Here is a 21,183-nt window from a genome sequence, read left to right on the forward strand (position 1 = left end):
TCTTGCACATATGGACTGTATGTGATATAAATATTCATTTGTTAAGGAAGGGCAAAGATCAAATAAATATCCATAAAATACAGTTACGCTGTCATTTTAGTGGCAGTATAGGGTTGAAATGCGTGGGTTTGTAGATTCTTTCTTGTAAACATTGCTTCAAAATTGAAGTATAATACCTTAAAGGATTATTAGCCCCATCTGTAGTGGGCCAGAACAGTAGTAATCTTTTAGGTTAGGTACCCAAATGTGTGGATTTTTTTTTTTTTCTCCCCAAGTAATAGAACTTCAAGTATTTCAAAAATACTGCAGTTTAAAGGGTTAGGATGAAAAATAGTATTCATATCACTAGTTAATACTGTTTAACCTGTATTAACTTTTAAATTATCAAGCAAATGTGCTTCAGTATATATCAAAACCATTTCCTTTCCTAGCAAGGTGATGTGCCTCTTCCTCAGTAATGAATGTTCTGTGCTGTCCATTATCAAACTATAGCCATTTATTTTGTAGCTTCCCTTGTACTGTACGATAGTACTACTAGAAACACCGTCCCCTTTCTTTTTAAAAAGGAAGTGATATTTTTTTCCTTCATGGCTCTCATTAACATAATCTCTGAAGAGTTGTGCTCTTCATAGAAAACTCTTTATAGAAAATTATCAGATGGTAGGCATGAAGCAATTCATCTCCAAACTACTGTTTTTTCAGATTGTACATTTTTATATATGTGTGTGTGTGTATATAAAATGAAGAGAAACTAGGAATTAGTGGTATCTTAGAAATGATTCCAAGACTTGATTTACACAAATTGCTGCTACTTTTTTAGCTCTTGATATTTCACATTGTTTCTGCCAAAGTCACTAAAACTGTGAATGCCTTTGATAGGGACAGGATTTGACTGTGTAGTCAGGGTTTTGTGGTATTTGCATAGTGTAATTGGGCTTGTTTGAAGTTAATGTCCCTATGGTTATATGATTGAAAATGTGTGCACCTCCTTTTTTGGCCATACAGCTCTGGTGCAAATTCACTATAGGAGGAAAATGATCTTTGAAAGAAATGGGTATATTTAAATACCTAGGATTTCCCTCCCATCCCATAGGTAACATTTCAAAACAGCTTGGGAAGCTGTTCTCAATGTACAGGTTGTTCAGGAGCACGAAAAAAAATCTTTGTATTTCTGTGATTATATGCATGCAGGATATCTGATTAGGGTTTACAGAACACCTGGAAGAACGTACATGATACAAGAGAGCATAATGAAATCTTTTAAAAATACTTTAATTACTTTAACTGCATTCTAGTTATATTGTAAATGAGGAAGAGCCTCTGTAACCATGTCATGTAGGTCTGTTTGCCCTTGCTCTGCTTGGTGCCAGTGCAGAGATTAAAGCTTCCTTAGCTGTATCTACCTTGTGAGCAAATCGTAACATATTGAGTCTTTGAGTCGTATTGGACTGTTATTATATAAACTTTTCACTAGGTCATTTAAATTAGTTTTGTTTAAAAAAACCCACAAAGAACTAACTAATTTAAAACAAATAGTGGAAGACAATTCTTATCACAAAGTCGGTAATTTATACTGCAAAACTTCAAGCTCATCAAGCTGGTACTGTTTAAGGGACGTTTTCTGGGTTTTGGAAATTGGTTATAAAAATAAGAATGAAATCATTTTTAACATTTTGAAAGTAATATGAAATGAACTTACAGAGGAACTAATTTGTGTTGTCAAGAACTAAAAGGTGCATAAGCACAAATATGAATGGAAAGGAAATAAAGGAAGACTAAGAGGAACATATGCAGAAACACTAATTTAACCACTAAACACAAACCATAAGCAGAGCAGGGATACAGATTACCAAACAATTTATGTTAAATGTGAAAATGCAAGGGAGAAAATCTCTTACCTGTGGAGAAGTAGTGCATGCATATAAACAGAGGAGATAAAATAAATCTAAGACTTATGTGGGGAATACAAGACGATGGGGGGGGGAAAAATGTGGTGTGCCTGCAGGTGCAGTGACACGAAATAAGTGTGTCCAGGGGAAGTATGTCAAAGCCTGGAGAACTGGAAAGTGAAGGAAAACATGTCTGCAAGTATGAGGAAACTAGCAGTGAGTGAAATGATGAAATTATGCATGCATATGCTACTACAGGATAAATCGGCAAAAGCTACATCGGTAGGAAAGCTTAGCCTAGTACACAAATGGAAAACTGAGTGGCCATTTGTGGGGCATCTATGATGAGGATAGGTGGGCTGTTTTAGTTACTGTGCAAGGGGAGAAAATAAAACTGCAACTGAGTAAAGCCAAATTAGAATTATGTTTTGGAGTGATTGTAATACCACTAGGATGGCATAAACCACAAAATTAAAAGGAAAAGCATGAAGGCTGTGGCTTTCTGTTAAACTGGAAAGTTTATGAAGTTACTAATACTAAGCCTGAAAGAAATGATTCATGAGTAGATGAATAACATTAAACCATTTCCAGAGCAGATGATATACTATTGCATCCCTGGAGCAAATTGGCTGAAAAATTGCCAGTAGGCTTTTGAAAGTCTGGGATGAGTCCTAGGCATAGTTAGTGTATTTCAGTCTCATTGATACAAAGAATTATATGTTTAATAAGGGGGAGGGGGAAAGAAGTAATGGAAGCAATACAACAAATGAAAAAGAAGACACACTGATAGGTTACTTTGCTCTTTTCTTGAATAAGAAGTGTTTTGGAAATTCAGAAACTGCATTTATCAGACTAAAACAGTGAAATGAATTTGCAGTCAAATTGGCAAGCAGAAAAGTAATCTTGGAACATGACACTGAAAATGGATGTTGGCAAGTCCAAGGAAAACAACTTTTCCAAAAGATTTTTGAACAGCAGTAGCTACATAGAAATAGTAGCCAGTGCCATGTAGAATCAACTGTGCAACAGGAGATTACCAATACATAAAGAAGATTTAACAGAAATTTTACTGATTGGCAGCACTCTGAATTAACTTCAGGTGTACTAATGTGCAGCCTTCATGGAGGAGACAGTATAAGTTTGACTATGCCATCTTCCATCTAAAACTAAATACATACTGCAGTAAATTACACTGGTCAGTGCTAATATGCTTAGGATGTGTGTATAGAAAAATGACAAAAGCTTGCCCTTAGGTCTTTCCTTTTTTATATTTGAGCATTGAACAGCTTGACTGATGAATTTAAGCTGCTTCCGTGGGATAAACTTGACTTTCTTGGCTTTGAAGGTGTTATTTTTTCTAAAGGGAATGTGAAGAGGCTTCCGTGGGACAGGTTCTTGGTAAAAACTCAAATACCTAGTTTTTAATTCCAGCTTTAATACTGACCAGCTGTGTGTTGCTTTGGGCAAGACATTTTTATGTTTCCATTCCTTGCCATGACCTTTGTTTGTTAGAAAACATACAGTCTTTGGGGGAAGAGACTATTTTTTATTTTCTTTTAAAATAATACTTAGCATAATAGTGCCTACACAAAATTCACTTCTCTAAGCAGTACTTTAATTCCAACAATAATAAGTATGCTCCAGTTAGCTGAAAGAGGATATTTTGAACCAGTATTCACAAAAATATCTTTACTTAAAAACACACTGACCTTGAACTAAATAAGAGAATGCAAGTTTTGTTTTTCAGTATTCATATATAGTTGAGCCTAACCTACAAGTTCATGCTTAATAATCATGAAAATGGAAATCTCTGTACATGTATTTGATTTCTGTGCATATATTCTGAATGCATGGCTTCTCTGCTTCCAAAGCAACGTTTTGTATTTTTTGTCGATGTGCATAATTTAGTATTTGTGTGAAAGAAATAAGTAGGGATCACAAGATGGTTGTATATTCTTCTTTCTCTAAAACACTGAACCCTGCTCTGCAGTCCCTGTTCAGCCAAAGTCCCACAGAAGCTGAAGAGGAATAAATGAAAAGCAGGAGTTTCATCCATATAAAACTGAATAAAATAGTCTATTTACATTTAAAGATAAAAATATTAGGTGTGGAAGTATGTTACCACCTGATAACTTTTCTTTAGCTTGGTGCATCTGATTTTGTGTACACTTTGGTACTACAAATGGTGTTGACCAGCTCTCTTTTAAGGTGTAGAATGTTAAGTATATTAGCATTACAGTTTGGCCCATTTGTGATTGTTTTCCAGAGGTATCAAATGATGTCAGGATATTAGATTTTTTTTTTTAAAGAATTTTTTACTTCCTCTAATAAACAAAGTTGATGTATAATCCTGAAATCTTTGTTAGAAGAAAGACCTAGCTAGCCTAGAGTAAAGGCTGCCTCTAAGATGCAAGTTAATCATTCCAGTTGCTGTAATTCTTACATGGTAAATACATATTAATGAAAGCCAGGCTACTTTGTTGTATGTTGCTTAAAAAGTTTCCAAGACAATGCTTGTGAAAAATTCTGTGCATTAAAAGTGTCTATTGCCGTGTTTTAAAACTGTTGCAATTTCAAAGTAGAAAATTTAAGAACAGAAATACATGAAATCCTGAGTTTTTGGTTTTCAGCTAAACTAACATATAAAAAGAATGCTCAAAATTATGCAGCTTGTTAATGCTGCTGTGAGTAGAAGTGTCTTTGACATTCTAATGACTTTAATGCTGACTCTGTAGCATCTACTGAGGAATTTTTGTAGAATTTGAAAGAGCTTGGGCAATTCTGTGGTATTTGAAATAAAAATGTTAACTTTACATTTGATTAATACTTCTCTGCACATAGCTTTAATCTTTAATTATAAGCTTTAAATTATGTTAGTATAAAACCAGTATATACACAGTAGGAGATTGCGCTAATTTAGGTAAAGGTATACCCTATAATTTTATGGAGAGTAAAAGAAAACAGCTAATAGCTGCTATTTCTTTTCATTTTTCAGTTAAAAATAAAGTTACTTACACTGTATATGCCAAATAACATTTGGACAGGGGATTCTCAGTCTTGTGTATGATTCTTTCTTCTCTCTCTCTTTTTTTTTTTAATTGAGGATAAGAGCTTTATATAATACAGTATGTAATGTTTGCTAAGTGTAAGGTTTTCTGCTGGTAAAATATTTGCCAATTCTGTTACATTATGCATGTATATGTTTGTACAGTTGTGTGTGTTTGAATTACTGTAGATTAGTGAGTTGCTGCTTGTCAACTGAGATATTGAAAGTGTTGCTGGGAGCGCTGGGAGAAGCTGAGGTGGCTTCTGCATCATCTAGGAGCACTCACCTGGTCAGTTATTGTGATAGGGCCAGCAAGTGGTCCATCACATGGGCATACCTCGCTCGTTCTTTGTCTGTTCCAGCATGTTACAGATTGGTCGTGCCACTGTTGATGTCATGTTTTTCCTCTTCCAAATTTTCAGGTTATCCCGCCAAAGGAGTGGAAACCAAGAAAACATTATAATGATATTGAAGATTTGGTGATTCCTGCTCCAATTCAGCAGATGGTCACCGGTCAGTCGGGGCTCTTCACACAGTACAACATTCAGAAAAAGCCAATGACAGTGAAGGAGTTCAGGCAGCTGGCCAACAGTGACAAGTGTGTATATATGGAGTCATGTTTAGAAGGACAAATATTTACTTGTTTCTATAGTGTGATTTCTTTGAAATGTGTTAGGCAGCTGGTGTTTTGTTTTGTTTTGTTTTGTTTTGTTTTTTTACTTTTCTTTAGGGGTTACTCTGTCTAAATTGTGGAAGAACACCACACTTTTAACTTTCATTTGGCCTAGATATTGGAATGGCCTATAGTTAGATAATTTTGAGATTTTTGGTGGTATGGTATGGTATTTTTTAACTCACCCAGAGGTTTTTGCAGTAATCCGAGAGCGTACTACTGCTGCTACTGAACCTCCATGTTCTGATTAAGACAAGACATGTGTTAAAGGAGGAAAAAAATATGCTATGAAGGGCTATGCAGTAGCCTAAAAAGCTTCAAGTCAATGGACATTTGAAGAAGAGGGAAGTGACAGGAGGAATTCTTCCCCAGTCCTTTTTGACTAAGTAAAAAGAGTGAATTCTACTTTAATGTTTCCCCAAAACTGACTGGAAATAATTTCTGGATGGTGGGTCAAAGGACCTTGGAAAAAATATTTGAATGTAATGAATTAGAGAAAGTAAGATAAGACTGATGTAATTTGGAGGAAAGTTTTTCTTAAGTAGAAAGAGGTATGGAGAGTCTGTTATCTAGGTCAGCAAAAACCAGGAGATGAGGAACTCCTAAAGAGGCTCCTCAGCAAATGTCACATAACATCTGTGCCATTGTAAAAACACAAAACTGATCTCCTTTATTGAATTAAGAAGGATCAGTATGTTGCTGCTCATATATTACTTTTTAAAACTGATGTTATCACACTTACAAATTTCTTTCTATGATAAGTGGGGATGGGAATCTATCTTATGCTTATAGATGCAGTAACTGTTAGAGGGGGGATAAAATATAAAACCTTTATGCTATCTGATGGCAATTTCTATCCTAAGTATGCTTAAAATGTGGACTTGATTAACCTATGGTAAAATGATAAGCATTAACTTCTTAAAATAGATGCGATAATGAATAAGTACCTATGAAGGTTTATTACATACCACAGTGTTAGTTAGGTTTAATTTATTCTGTATCTTGGAAAATATTTTGGAAGCACTTCTTATTCCAGTTTTCATGCTCTTTTTACTGAAATCAGGCTACAACTTCATTTCATAAGTATAGGTAAGAACAGTTGAGAGGACTTTTAACCTATTGTTAGCCGTGGGTCTCTTTCTAAATATTTGTCCCTGCTCTTGAGAAAACGTGTCATGTAACCTCCTACAAGACTCTTAATACAGTCTGTTTTTCTTACACTATTCAGTAGCTGAGAGCTCCTGTAAATTCTCCTGTTAAAGGAATTTTGCTCCTTAATGAAGAAGTCAGACTTCTCTGTTGAGGACAGCTTCTTTTCTTGAATATTAATGATGTTATCCCTCTCCTTTGGGAAAGAAAAGTACCATGAACATCTTAATGAAAATGATAGTTGCATTTAAAAGGATCGTGTGTGCCCAATCTAGGAGGTTAATGTATTCCATCCCTTATTTGTTTTGGGATTCTCGGTGGACCACTAGGTGGGTCTCCAACTTGTTCTCTGGGAAATACAGGCATATCTGCATCCCACAACAAAGATCCCTGTGTTATGATAACTGAGCTTATGTATCCATATTACTTAGGGCAAGGCAGAAACAGAAGCAGATTTCTGGAGCCATATCATTGGAAATAATGGAAACAATTGCATTGCTTAAAATGTTTTGGTTAACATGTTTTTTGCTAACATGTTCACCTCTGATCTGTATTATTGCATGATATAAATGTATTTGGTCTACTCAGTTCTTGTACGTTTAGATTTCTTTCCAGTAGTTCAAACACAGTAACATTGGCACTGCCAATGTGAAAGTGTCCTTCTTGGAGTTGCAAGAGTGGGGGAACAAGCTTTCTTTTCGAAAGACCTAAGTTTGGGAGAATTGAGGCCAAACAAAAGGATCCTGAAGTGAAAGCTATTAATGGATGGCTTTTCTGGTAGTGTGCTTCTGCTGTATTTCCATGAGACTTTCTATGAGGTTTGAGTAACCTTCCAAACTTGTGTATGTTTATGTATATAAAAGCATAGTTGTCTTGGGCTGCTCTAAAAGCAAAGGGGAAAAGATAATTTTCCTGTGATGTTCTGTTTTTGTTGCAGGAGGGGAGAAGTTTTACAGTGAGAGGAGTTTTGGTACCAGCTGTTTGAAATATTACGCCTTTTCTCAAAAGCAAAGGGAGGAGGTAGAGAAGGAAGTAGTGGTTTTTTGTTTTGTTTTGTTTTGCCTAGCAGGGCTAGGATCTACCTCTGTTTTTGCAGAGCAGTGATTGAAGACGAAAATAACAAATACTGGCCAGTTGACAGAGAAGTGGCTCTTCCATGTGCTTCTTTCTTATAGAAGAGAAGCACAAAGGAAGGCCTCAGCCTGAGGGCTGTCAGTAGATGCACCATTTAGCTGCTGGAGATTGAAGCAAATGTTATATGGATAGGCATATGACTTCAATCACTGTAGCTATCAGGTTGGAGGTTACATGTTATGGTGAACTAGGAATTCAGTACAACTAATAGTTCTATTTCACTGAATTTGAAATAAAGTGATCTGTTAGAATTCAGTTTGCAGTATCAGGAACATAGTCCATAGTGAAAGTGGTTGCTGAGGCTATGCTGAACCTTTGCCAACTTCTTCTTTTGCAGGTACTGCACCCCAAGATACATAGATTATGAAGATCTGGAGCGTAAATATTGGAAGAATTTGACTTTTGTGGCACCAATTTATGGAGCAGATATCAATGGGAGCATTTATGATGAAGTATGCATAGCTTTTTATAAAGTTTACCTCTCCTTGCTCTCTTTTAAAGGGTCCTGTACTTAAAGGTTACATTCTTGCTTTATGCCTGACAATCTGTCCTTTTGAAAACTTTGTGTTACTCTTTTAAGACTCCAAGCAAGGTTGAAATTAACTTTAGATCTGCAAGAGCGAGAGAATTCTATCCTCGGGAGGCTATTGACACTGTACCTAATTATAAGACTCTTCACTTTTTTTTACCTTGAGCTGTCTAGCACTTTGAGATTCCTTCCTTTCTTCTTTATTTCTTTGTTTATTAACTATTTCAAGATACATCCTATCTGTATACTTGCGTGGAGAGTTAGTGTGATTTTAATTAACTTTACTTCATCTTTTAATTTTAAGGTAGGTAACTTTATTTCTCTCTTTCACTTAGGAAAATCGATAGCTATACTTTTTACATTTTTGGAATGTCTGCAGTTTCCTGGAAATGCACTTACAATTGTTGTGTATCTCTGAATTAACATAGATGAAAAAAGAAACTTCCTAAGGAAATGAATTTTGCTGGTTACTGACATAGATCACCAGGGGTTAGTGGGACTATTAATACATATCTTGTTAGCCAAAGAAATATGAAATATCTGTTGGTATCAAATTGCTGTGTGAGTAACAATAGGAACTGGATATTGAAAGGATTATTTAAGTAATGAGACTAACAGAAGAAATGTTAGAATTTCAGAAAAGATTTGAGGTCATGCAAAATACAGGGCAAACCTTTCTCCAAAAGAATCCACCCTATGTAAAGTTCCGAAGTTACTTCATATTCTCTGCAATTCCCTTCTCCAGTCATTTTAAAAATAGCAGAATTTCCCTGTGGCAGATGGTCTGAGGCCCTGCTAATATTTCATATTTCTTGGCAAAAGACAAATTACTTAAGGACTCTGTCCAAAAATAAATACAATCAGCCAACATGGTTTGAGGCGATTTGATTTTCTAAGGTAGGTTATGCAGTCTTTGAAAGACAGTTATAAATGTCCAGTAGTCATTTTTTTAAAAAAAGGATCAAGTCCAAATTCTATTGTGTGTCCAAATAGCTGTATAAAAATTAGTTAGGAAATCATCACAGGTTCTGATTTGGGGTGTTTTGGTAAAGAGACACTTCAGACATAGACAGCTGTTGGCTTGTGGAGATCAAAATGGGATACAGGAGAGCAGTGTTTCTTTCAATAAGCAGAATAAGTAGGTTTTTTTCCTTGTCCCATTTTTTTACATTGGCAGATAATATACAAATGTATACTTTGTTTTGATTGTTTTCTCTGGTCTTTAAAATCTACTAAAGATTACTTCCTCAAAGAAAGGAGAAGGCAGTAGTGTCTGATTTTTTTTTTTTGAGGTGCTGACTGGTCAAAGAGAAGGATAGAGATTTCCTTCTCATGGAATTGCACTCTCATTAGACTGGGAGGCTAAGGTAGACAGGTCAAAAACCAAAAAGAGGTGAAATGAGAAGTGCAATGATCTTAACTCATAAGAAATGTTAGATACATAGGATGAGGAGACAAAGCCTTGAAAGGTATAGGCAGAAGGGAATAAATTAGTGGGGAAGAAAAAAGTAATAGATCTTAATGTAGAACAAAAGGACTAGATGATTATGATTAAATAGGTATGATTTAAAGATAAATGGATAACAAAGGAAAAATGCTAGTGAAAGGAACAGAGACTGAGGAAATATTGTAAACAGACTAAATAGTTAGTGTGGCAGAACGTTGTACAGCTCAGTGGGATTTAGAGGAAAGGGAGGAATAACCTCTGGTACCAAACTGTTGATTGGGAAGTTATGGAAGCCACTGGTAGAAGTTTTTTTTTGTTAGGATGTTTTTGCCAAAGTCAGTTTTGGCCACCAGATGGTGCACTTGGGCAACTAGTATTTTTCATTTCTGTTGACTTGAAAGTAGTGAATGCTAAGAGACTATCTTTTTGATTCGGTTTTGAATTTAGATACTGCTTTTATATGTTTATTTAGTTCGTGGATTTTCATTATTCAGGGAAAGGGGATGAATATAGTTATGTACCTTTTTGGGCAAATTGTTATGACAATTAATTTGTCATAACAGCCTATTTGTGATAAATGAGACAAATGTTTGCTTTTTATGAAATGCATTTTATAGAAAACACTGTGCTATAGACATTTCATTTAATACAGAAAGGTAAATATCTTGCAGCATTCCATTAAAAATGCTAGACAGGCACAGTTCTTAGATTTGATTGCATCTTTGTATTTTTAGTGAAACTATAATGTTTGCATGTACTTGGACCATCAGAATTGGTGACAAGTGCTGCTGTGCTGCAGGTCCTTATTCTTCAGTTTAAAAAATTGCCACTGGCATTTCCTTTTTGCATGATGACATTGAGTTTTAGATTGAGAAATCTGTCTCTGAAGCATGATGAAGTCTTGATTTTTACTATTTAGATTATTTAAGAAACAGTATTCTGACTTGTGGAATCCAGCACCTCACTGGCTTTGTGCTAGGAGGAGCGTAGATCATGCACTGTTCTTTGATTTTCTTAGAACAGCAGATGACAGATTCTGAGGGCTTTGGAAAGAGGGGCAAAGTTGTAAAACCTGTGTTATACGGAACGAAAGAAATAGGAAAGGAACAAAGCTATAAATGCCCATTATGGAATTTGACAACAACTACCAATGATCCAAAGCTACCTCTTGTGATACATGCTTTTTCTAGAATCTCTCTTGTGTATTTATAATGTTGTATTTATGCTTAGCTGTCAGTATTGAATACGGATGAAATCTTTATGAATTAGGAAATATCTTGAGAGAACAAGTGGTCTGTACACTGTATAGAGCTTTATTGAAAATAAATTTAAGATAGCTGAATGTTTGCTTTAAGTATTATTCTGTACTGTATGAATTTTTGATTTCTTTTACATTTAATTACAGTGCTTTGTAAGAGAAGGACGATACAGGTGACTAATACAGAGAAGTGTTGCAAAAAAGAATAGATTGCAAAGATCATTATTTGTGTTGAAGTCATAATTCTAAAGGTGACTTGGAAAGCTTATGAACTTTCTTAGATAAATGTTCGAGGTTCTGTTTTTCTGTTGCTATAAGATCATCTGGATTTGAGTGAAAATTAATATTCCTGATACAATATAGAGCTTATAATGTCAATAATAAATCACCAGTTCACTAGTTTCAGTTACTAATCTGATTCAGAAATTGGTTGTGAACAAGTAAGAAATACTATTGTTTAGGAAGCTAAATTGAAAAGTAATTATTTTTGCTTTACTATGTTATTTCAAGAGAGCTGTCTTCCTTGCAAATTAGCTTGAATTTTATACCAACTTGAGCCAGTCTAGACTAAGAATGTGAAACAGCTGCAGAATGTTACTGTTCCCATCAGGAAGGATGTAGGAAGGGAGTGATTTTGTTTCCCCATATGATAATTTATTAACTTGCCTGACAATTATAACTTTGAATAAATTGGAGAGTGCAGTTCATTTACTTTTTCTGGGCAGTGCCTGTTCTGGTGAACTACTGTCAGATCTTTCATTTCCATGCCACTCCTAGCTGTTGTTGGAATTATACCGCCCATCACGGAGGCTGCAGATTAGGTTGTCTCCTTGTTGTATTGGATATTAGGAGCTCAAATTCACTTTATTTGTTTTCTAGGGGCTTTTTCCCTAGCAAGTTTCTTTATTTGAAATTTTGCCCCCACAGAAAGGTGGGAAGGATGCATAGATCGCCTATATGGGCTGATCTAGCATCTAGGGCAAAAATTCTTCCTTGTTTCAAAAGAACTTCCAAAGACAAATTTTTCCACCAGATTAGTCTGGTGTTTACAGCAGGCCATAAAACAGATCTGACTGTGAATGAAATCTGTTGTTCAGTAGAGAAAAGGCAGGGTTTGGAAGAAGTAGGGTATGACTGTTGTCCTGCCTCTCCCTCATCACTCTTCTTCAGCTCCTGGCTTGAAGATATAATTTTGCTTCTATTCTTCCCTTAATCTTATTCTGTCTAATGAGACAGTCCATTATGCTTGCCTTCTCCCATATCTTAGCTTTAGGGAGCACATTTGTTCAGTAACATAAAGTGATTGGATTAGCAGAGTCAGTAGATTAACTGTTGATTAATTTTGCTAAATAGTGTTGTAGCTACATCTCTAATGTAATACCAACTTTAACGTCAGATGTATTTGAATTTCCAGCTGTTTCCTTTGATAGACCAGCTGACTTGATTTGAAAGTACCACCTAACATTAGCTGTAGAGTTTGAATTTGACCATGGGGTGAGTGATGGACAGCACTGGTGTTGTAACTTAACCTTAAGGCTTTAGGAGAGACAAGCCAGTGGGGTTAGAGAGTAACATTTCATTTGTAGGTTAATGGATACTGGGGTACCAAAATATACCTGGAGTAAAAAAATGGTATTAAAAGATATAGTAAAAGAAAGTGAAAACTGATTCTGTTCCTTTGGTTCAACTTGGCAGATCTTTGATAACTCTAGAGGTCAAATATATTTTTGAATCACTATACTTTCCTTTATTAGAGAGTTTCACCATACTTTCCCTCATTAAAGAATTAAGACTGGTGGTATTAGGAGAGTAAGGATGTTGAACAGCTTTATAAAAGATGTGAGATTTAGACTAGAAGAGATGCTCAAGAATGAAACATGAAAATTTTGAATGAGAGAGCAAGCTGGGGAGGGTGGATTGATCCACTGTAGAGGCCATTTTTGCTATCAAACAACAGATGTGAAGAAAACAGTTTTTTCAGGAGTGTTTTACAGAACTGCAAAGGACAGCAGCTGTACTTTGCCTCCATTAGATTGGAGGAATTTTTTATTAACTTGTATTTGTTCTGTGAAGTATACCAAAAAAGATTTTGTTTTTCTCATCATAGCTCTGACTTGCACATTAGAACTCTTCCTAATGGTGGACACTTTGGTCAATAATTGCTGTCTTTGATCAACTATCTTAAATTTCTTAAACTGAAAGAAATTACCAAGTTACTTTGTGGAGAAATTGCTGAGATAGTCCTACAGACTGTCTCTTGCAATCTGATGTCATCATTCTGTATGCCATCCTTTGCAGTGGATACAAGAAGTTACTGTGTGGCTTAATGAGGAGATGTGGAGTACAGTGTGTTTTAGTAACAATGACTGAAAAGTAAGAATATGAGAAAGATAACATATTAATATAAGAACAAAAGATAAGAATATAAGAACAAAACAGTAAAATGAACTTCTGATAATGAGTGATGATAGCCTTGAAGTCTGGATGAGCTCTATCTCATCACAATTTATGATAAATTAAAAAAAAGTCACTGAGTAGAAAGAAGTAACTGTAAGAACTGGTAGCAGAACAGAAGGGGCATGGTTGGGCATGTGACTTGCCCAGTTTGCTCTTGTACTGTGCCTAAAAGCCAGGATCTGGAATTTGGCTAGCTACCTCAGTCATGTCCTGGTCAGATAAGTGCAATTTTCTTATCTCACAGTAGAGTTCTGTATGCATACTTTATACTGACTGCAATAAAGGCCCCAAAGTAGTTCAACACTTTTTGTTTTTAAATGTAGAAAGCCCTAGGTGTTTTAGCACATGGTTACATGAGAGATCCTTTCTCTTCATGATCTCTCCATTGTAGAGGTCAAGGTGGTCATTGCCTCACTTACATGCTTGTTTTTCGTATGCATTTTCAAAGGCAATCTACTTACTTCTGAACTTTTCACCCTTCTAAAAGGTGCTGCAAAGCAAAAGTCATATCTGAAAAGGTACTGAGGAACAAAAATGGATTAAACAAGGAAGACTGATTACATTTCTCAACTGTTGTTTTATGCTGCAGGAATTCTGATCATAGCATTTCTCTATCTGTACTTTATAAAGTTTGAAGAAATAATAAAAATCTGTCTTTTTTTATTTTTGTGGCTGTGAGTGGGTGGGCGTGTAGAGAAAGCAAGAGAGGAGCGGGTGACCAAGCACAAATTTTTCTGTATATTTCTCCTACACATTTTCACTCTGTGTCTTAATTAGGTTTTTTTTTTCTTCTTTTACTCTTACTTTTTATTTCAGCTGTTAGTTAGTCATAGGGTCTTTTTAATCCTAGCTGTAGAGCAGATTTCTTGTTTGTCAGGTTATTATCGAAATGAACCCATGAGATAATTAAAAGAAAAATTGAACACTGAAAGAGGATTGTGTGAATTAACATATACATACAGAAATCATGTTCATAAAAACAGAATACATCAGACTGGCTGATTTGTGGAAGGAAAGTGTGAAGAATAGTACTATATCATTATTGTAATTGCTTTAAAAAGGGAAATGAATAGAAATTAATTTCATATGGAGCCTATCTTATTGGCAGAGAGGTCCTCATTCTGTTTAAAATCTTGAACTTGACTTTTTGTGCAGGGTATTGAGAGCTGCTAAAAGGAATGGGTCAGCTCCTTCCAAGCTGTGCAAGTGTTCAGATCTTTGAGAGCTGCTTGTGAGCTCTCCCATTTTATCTCCACATCACATTAAAAGCTGTTTCTGATGAGGTTAAAAGAGTCATAACAACTCTGGACAGCAATTTACAGTAAGTTTGAGTCACCCAACAAATTAATAAATATTGGTCTAGTGGTCTTTTGTATAAGTTGCTACCTGTACCTTTATAATATTTCTCAGAAGAAGTGTAAGGCAAGTCTAATGTGCTTTAGCAAAGACCATAGATGATAGGCTGTATCAAGCTTGTAGTATTGGAAAACTATTTCTTTGTTATAGTAAATATAGAGAAATATGCTATTTTTCAGCTTTTTCCTGATGTTGTATTGAATGGTACATGATAGGTATTCTTTAAAGGATTTGCCATCAAAAATGTGGATAAGTTATAATATTTTCTTTACCCATTCCCCTGAAATTATTGTAAACCAATATTCTGATACAGGTCACAATCAGAATAAATACTTGTTATTTTCCTAACATTGAATAGATTATAATGTCTAGATAGCTTTTTGTATTTTTAAGAAACTATCAACTAAACTTTACTGTTGCTCTAATGCTACTTAAATATGAAATACCCTTCTAAGATATGCTTTGAGAAGTAGTTTTGAGAAATATTATTATGTTTTGACTTTTTAAAGTACTATTCTAAAGCTCCTGTGATCTTTATAGTCTGCATTGCAAATATAAAGTTTAAAAAGTTTCATAACTATAGCTAAAGTTTGAACCATATTGTATTAAAAATTAAAATAAGCATTTATGTAGTGTTTTGCAATACCAAAAAAGGTAGTAGCTATGAGGCAAAGTAACAGCTTGTAATAATCTAGATATAAAAATAAAACTTTTTTTTTAAAGTTCAAGGAATATGGAAAGAGTTAAAACTAGTGTGTTTTTTAGAGTTTCAGCCAAACTGAGCATTTCCGCTAAAGGTAAAACTTCTACAGCTTGTCTGCAGTAATCTTTAGGAAATGGCTCATGTTTCTTGCAGAGGTTGTATATTTTGTATGTTCTGTATCTTGAAGCAACTTAATTTTCTGTTCATTGGATGATTGGCTTTTGTGGCAGGGACAAAACACTAGCACTGTGTTTGCTGACTAGCAGTGACTTAACATGGGGTGTGAAAATGAGATGTGGAATTAAAAAAAAAGAAAAAAACTTCTTTTTTTCTCCAGACATTCACTTAATTGTTGGTAAGCACAGAGAAGGTTTCAGGATGTTATGGTTGCTAAAAACTTACGTGTATTAAAAAAACTGACTGGACAAATCAATGAGTGAAAAGTCCACTGGGACCTGTTAAATACAACCACCAATATACCACCTCTTTCTGGAGGAACCTTCAGTCTGCAAATTGCTGAAGGCTGGAAAGGTATTCTGGAAAAGTATTATTAAGTTTACCCTGTTTTTGGACTCTTCCCTGGATGTCTGCTTTTGGCCACTGTTAGAAAGTGGATATGGAGTTGATTAACAGTTGATTTTATCTGGTGTATTTGTTCTTGTGTTATAACCTTATGTAAGTGCCTTTGTGACTCTGTGGTTAAGTCGTTGCCCCCATTTTTCCATATTAAGTAGATATCTGGTCTTTTTGTTGTAGATAGACTTTAGGTAGACTTTATTTCTCCAAAATGACTGTGCAAAATCTGTGACCAAAGATCTGTGTGTTTTTTCTCAAGTAAATTAATTTGAGAAATAATTAATTTAAAATTACTTCTTCAAACAAAGTTTTTTATCTCATAACTTTTCTGCCTGGCTGACAGTTAAGACTCTGAGATTTGAAAGCTGCAGATTTTACCAGCATCTACTATTTAAATTCATATTTGTTTAATTTTTTGCTCTGATAGTACTTATCATATTGTTTTCTTTTTTAAGCTCTAGTACCCTTTCTGTCACATGAATGCATCAAATCTAAAGCTCTCATTAAAAAATGAAATATACTATTGGGAATTAACTCACTCTATAAATACAACTCCTTTGTTCCAGTTCCCAGACAACTTAAGGATAGCTTTTCTTTTTAAATGAAGTAGTCACTGCAGTCAGAGGTGGTTCTTCAACTAAAAGGTTGAGATTCATGCAAAAGTTACAGTCTTGTATATCAGTTCTGGTTGCTGCACACATAACGTACTTGATATAAAATCTCAAAAAGTAAGGAATTGAAAACTGAGAGTTTTAACAGTCTTTTATTTCTTCCTTTACCTTGGACATACTTCTTTCACCACCTGTTCAACTGCCGTATGTTACCATGTTTCTTAGTCTTAATCTACTGAGTCTGCCAGCAACCTGTTCCCCAGACTTGAGTAAGATTACCAGAACTGTGTAGCATATCAGTGTGGGATTGCGGTGGGGGAGGAGATGGTGGTTAATAACGTGTTTAAGTGCTGTATTCTCAATAAGGTGAGTTACCTGAATTGATTTTGTAATGGTTTTGCTCATATTCCTTGATTTTATTTATTTATTTATTTCTGACTGTGTGTGCACCTGGTAATGCCTTTCCTGGAGGTGCTAATGATTGCTGTTATAATGAAATGTAATCTCTTTCATTTCAGTTTTGTAGCTTTGATCTCGGCTCTACTGATTTTTGCATCCTGTATGACCTGAGATTAGTACTGCACTTTGTGGGTGAAGCTGAAATATAACAAAAAATACATGCAGGTCTTTTAATACACAAATTTTATAGGCAATAATGGAAGAAAAACAGCTGAAATCCCATGAAATCACTAGACTTCTTCTGAAGTGCTCTATTGTGCAGTATTTCATTATGATTAGAAATATCTCTGAAGTGATGTAATGGTTTTATTTTTCATACCTTTCAGAGAATATGGTAAATTTACAGAGGAAAGTTACCATTTGTTAAGCATTTTTCATACTGTGTAGTATTAATTTATAAGTAATTTAAAAGCATAGATAGGCCTGGTGAAACTTAGTGTCTTCTAGCTATTCATTGATCAAAGATTTTTTCTGCTGCTATTATTTCTGTTGTGGATGGAGTTTTAATCCTTATTAGGGTTGATATGTGAAGCCTTAGCAGATATGAAGCTCTATACATTCTCTGCTCTGAACATCTCTGAGTTAGAAGCTGATCTAAATCCTATTAAAAGTCAAAAGTTTTTTTTTTAGGTAAGTTCAACAGTCTCCCAAAGTACTTACAAATTTGTTGTAATCTGTAGTTCCCTGAAACTCTAGATCAGGCATGTATCTTTTGAGTGAGACAATAATAAATTAAAGTAATGCAGCCTTATTTAATAATTAATACATTTGTTATATGTCTTTTTCAGGATATTGAGGAATGGAATATTGCCCATCTTAATACAATATTGGATGTTGTAGGAGAAGACTGTGGAATTTCTATTGAGGGGGTAAATACCCCGTATCTCTATTTTGGCATGTGGAAAACAACATTTGCATGGCACACTGAAGACATGGATCTCTACAGTATTAATTATCTTCATTTTGGGGAGCCAAAGTCATGGCAAGTTTAAATTTTTATGAAAGCTCATTTCATTTTTCTGTTTGTTTGATCTGACTAAAGCAAACAGTCGAGGTAGAATTGCTTCAGAGTGGTAGGCCAAGATAGTCTTACTAGTTGAGAATGCTATGAAACAGGTGATATTTGTGAATGTTAAGAACATCTCAGTAACTCAAACTTTTATTTTAAAGGAAAAGGCTAAGAAATATATAGGGCTTGTCTGAGTTCAATAGAAGAAAGTAGTGATGAATTAGTATGAGAATTTTAATGAGTTGGGAACCCCTCATACTATTTGAGAGAACTTTTCTACGGCCTCTTTAAATCAGTCTCTTAGGTTCAGTTCAATGGACATGTGACTAGTCCTTTGAGACTGCTTACATGCTTTATATTAAACATGCACTGAAACAGGCATATTCTCTGCTGTTACTCAGCAGCCCAAGTAGGAGAGGAGATTTAATGTTGAAGGCACTGCCTAAGTATGAGGTTTCTGTCATTTCCCCATAATGTCAGATTTTTTAAGTTGAATAGCCTTTTATTCAGTGGAGAGAGAAGTAAATCAAATATTACACAGATTGTGGTATACTTACATATTTATGCATGTGAGAGCAATGTTTTCGTACTGATCAGAAAATGTTTTTTAAAAAATTGTGAAAAGATTGTAAAAGCATTAGAAAGAAGTACAAAAGATAGGCAGTCCTTATGTCCTGACAGTTTCTAGTTGTCCAAACTATATGGAGAATTTTGTAGCTGATATTTCCTTCAGGCATTATTAGATTAGTTTAGATTTTATATTGGTTATTTTTTTATATCCATGCAAAAGAGAGAGACCTATGCAACATTGTATATTTAAATGGCAAATTAACAAATATCACTTTTCTGCTTGTGTTCTTGTAAAGAGTGTGATAAATTGGCCAGCTGCTTGTTCTTAGGTAACTGCTTTATGCTTACCTACTCTTCTTGTACAGCGAATCTCTTGTGTTTAGACAGAGAAGGTAAACGTGGCCTCTTGGAGTAATGCAAGTCAGTTTTGCATTGATTAATAATATTTTGTTGTTGGAAATTGCTGCTTGATAGATTCGGGCATTCTAACAGAGAGCCTTCTCAAGCACAAGAATGATAGCTGTTTTTAAAAATGGATGCAAAGATCAGGCAATTCCAAAATATTGTAAGACCATAAGTGCAATTTAACTAAAGCAATGATTGCACCAAAAATTGTTTCATATTCTTAGGAATTTTATGTTATTATTTAAAAAAGGAGGAAAGGAAAAATATACTGGGTTAAGCCGAAATAGAGGTATTGCTATTTTAAAACAAACATTACCAGGGAAAACAAATACTCCTTGTGTTTACAGCCAACGCAAAACCATTATGCAAGTGTATGAGAATCTATGAAGTTAATTAGATATTGTTGGGAAATGTAGCACTGAAAGAAAAGTCCAAAGAGAGATAAAATTATATTTGTTTTTATACCCATACTCTTACAGGAGGAATGCTGTAATAATTTGTGCTAGTGCTGTTCCTGTATCAGTAAAGTGTACCAAATGTTAACATACTAGTGTAATACTTTCTTCCAAAAGTGGAGAATGAGTTGAATCTTAAGATACAGGTAGTAAAGATCTTATTTGCCATTTTAAAATTTTAACTGAGTTGACAAGTGCTTCCTTAGTGAATTGAAATAGACTGGCATGGACAGTAATACCTTTCTTCTTAATTTTTCTGGTTATGCATGTAGTTCTTCAAGACAGCTACATCAGTTTTATGGAGAACTGAGGAAAGCATGATGTGTAGTATATTTTCTATGCCATGTGAGAAGAGGATCACTTCCTCCTGGAAGCCCAGCCTTGCAGACAACAGCTAAAACCGACTGCTATGGCAGTATTTATGGCATTTGGAGTTTACTTGTATTTAGGCTTAGATTAACTTTCATTTCTCCTTATTCTCTGTGCAGTTTCACCATCAACAGTTATGCGAAGAAACTTAAAAGTATATGTTTTGCATACTGGTTCCTCCACTGACTGCCTTATATGAAACACAGCAAAAATTTTGTCTAAGTTTGCCAGATCGTAAATATGGATGTTTCTGTGTGTGTGTGTGTGTGTGTGTATATTTGGGTAATGCGTATTTTTTGCTTTTTATATTACTTTCTGCTTGCAAAAGAATGCTAAAAACAGAAAATAATTTGAAAGACAAACAGGAGTAAACAAAATTAAAGTCCTGATAAACAGAACAATATGAGGGGAGAGGAGAGAAGGATGTAGTGAGAAAAAATCTGCTGGAAAAGGGAATAGAACCTATTATAATTGCTTGCTGCCAGGCAGAATTCTTACTGCAACTTTCCCTTGCTGTTTTTCCTGAGGGAAGAAAACATCTTGAAGATGATGCCTCGTTTTACAGCACGGTTTCTTAGAAAATATCTTTCTTGCCATGACGAATCATTGGAGTGATTGATGATTTACCTAATTTATTAATTCAGTTTGTTGCTCATACTTATTTCATAATAGTATATCTGGGCTGCTTGTTACTGTTAAAAATTTCTTCACTCTGCCATTTGTTCTTAAGTATTTTCTTCTTCCGTGTACTTGCTATTTCAGGGTTATAGGCCCACACTAAAAAGAATTTATTTGTTTCACTTGATAATTTGAAGAATTTTGTTTTGTGTCCTGTTGTTAAAGTATTGAACTGCTCTTAGAAATTAATACTTTGTAGAAAACAGATTTCAGCATGTAATAGCAAAAATAATGCTAGATTACTGGTTATGGTATGTGTATTGGATCCATGCATAAGATATAGATAATGATTCAATTTACATTATAGAGTTATAAATTAAAAAATCTGAATAAGATGTTTACATTATGGAAAATATTTCTGAGTGTATTAACTATCTGAAAGCAGTGCTTGTTCTTTGTGCTGTTCATCT

The 21,183-nt window shown here is 34.7% G+C and overlaps 1 protein-coding gene across 3 annotated transcripts in view; it reads left to right on the forward strand.

Annotated features, from left to right (window-relative positions):
* KDM4C (lysine demethylase 4C) overlaps positions 1-21,183 on the forward strand; it is a 266,679-nt gene that overhangs the window by 14,245 nt on the left and 231,251 nt on the right. For 2 of the 3 annotated variants that reach the window (XM_067315328.1, XM_067315329.1), the window contains exons 3-5: positions 5,358-5,533; positions 8,229-8,343; positions 18,076-18,269. In XM_067315328.1, the coding sequence (XP_067171429.1) occupies positions 5,358-5,533; positions 8,229-8,343; positions 18,076-18,269 (485 nt within the window). Of the gene's footprint in view, positions 1-5,357; positions 5,534-8,228; positions 8,344-18,075; positions 18,270-21,183 lie in introns of those variants that run through there. The other variant, XM_067315330.1, reaches the window with a different exon arrangement.

The sequence above is a fragment of the Apteryx mantelli genome, chromosome Z (genome assembly GCF_036417845.1).
Source record: "Apteryx mantelli isolate bAptMan1 chromosome Z, bAptMan1.hap1, whole genome shotgun sequence".
NCBI lineage: Eukaryota > Metazoa > Chordata > Aves > Apterygiformes > Apterygidae > Apteryx > Apteryx mantelli.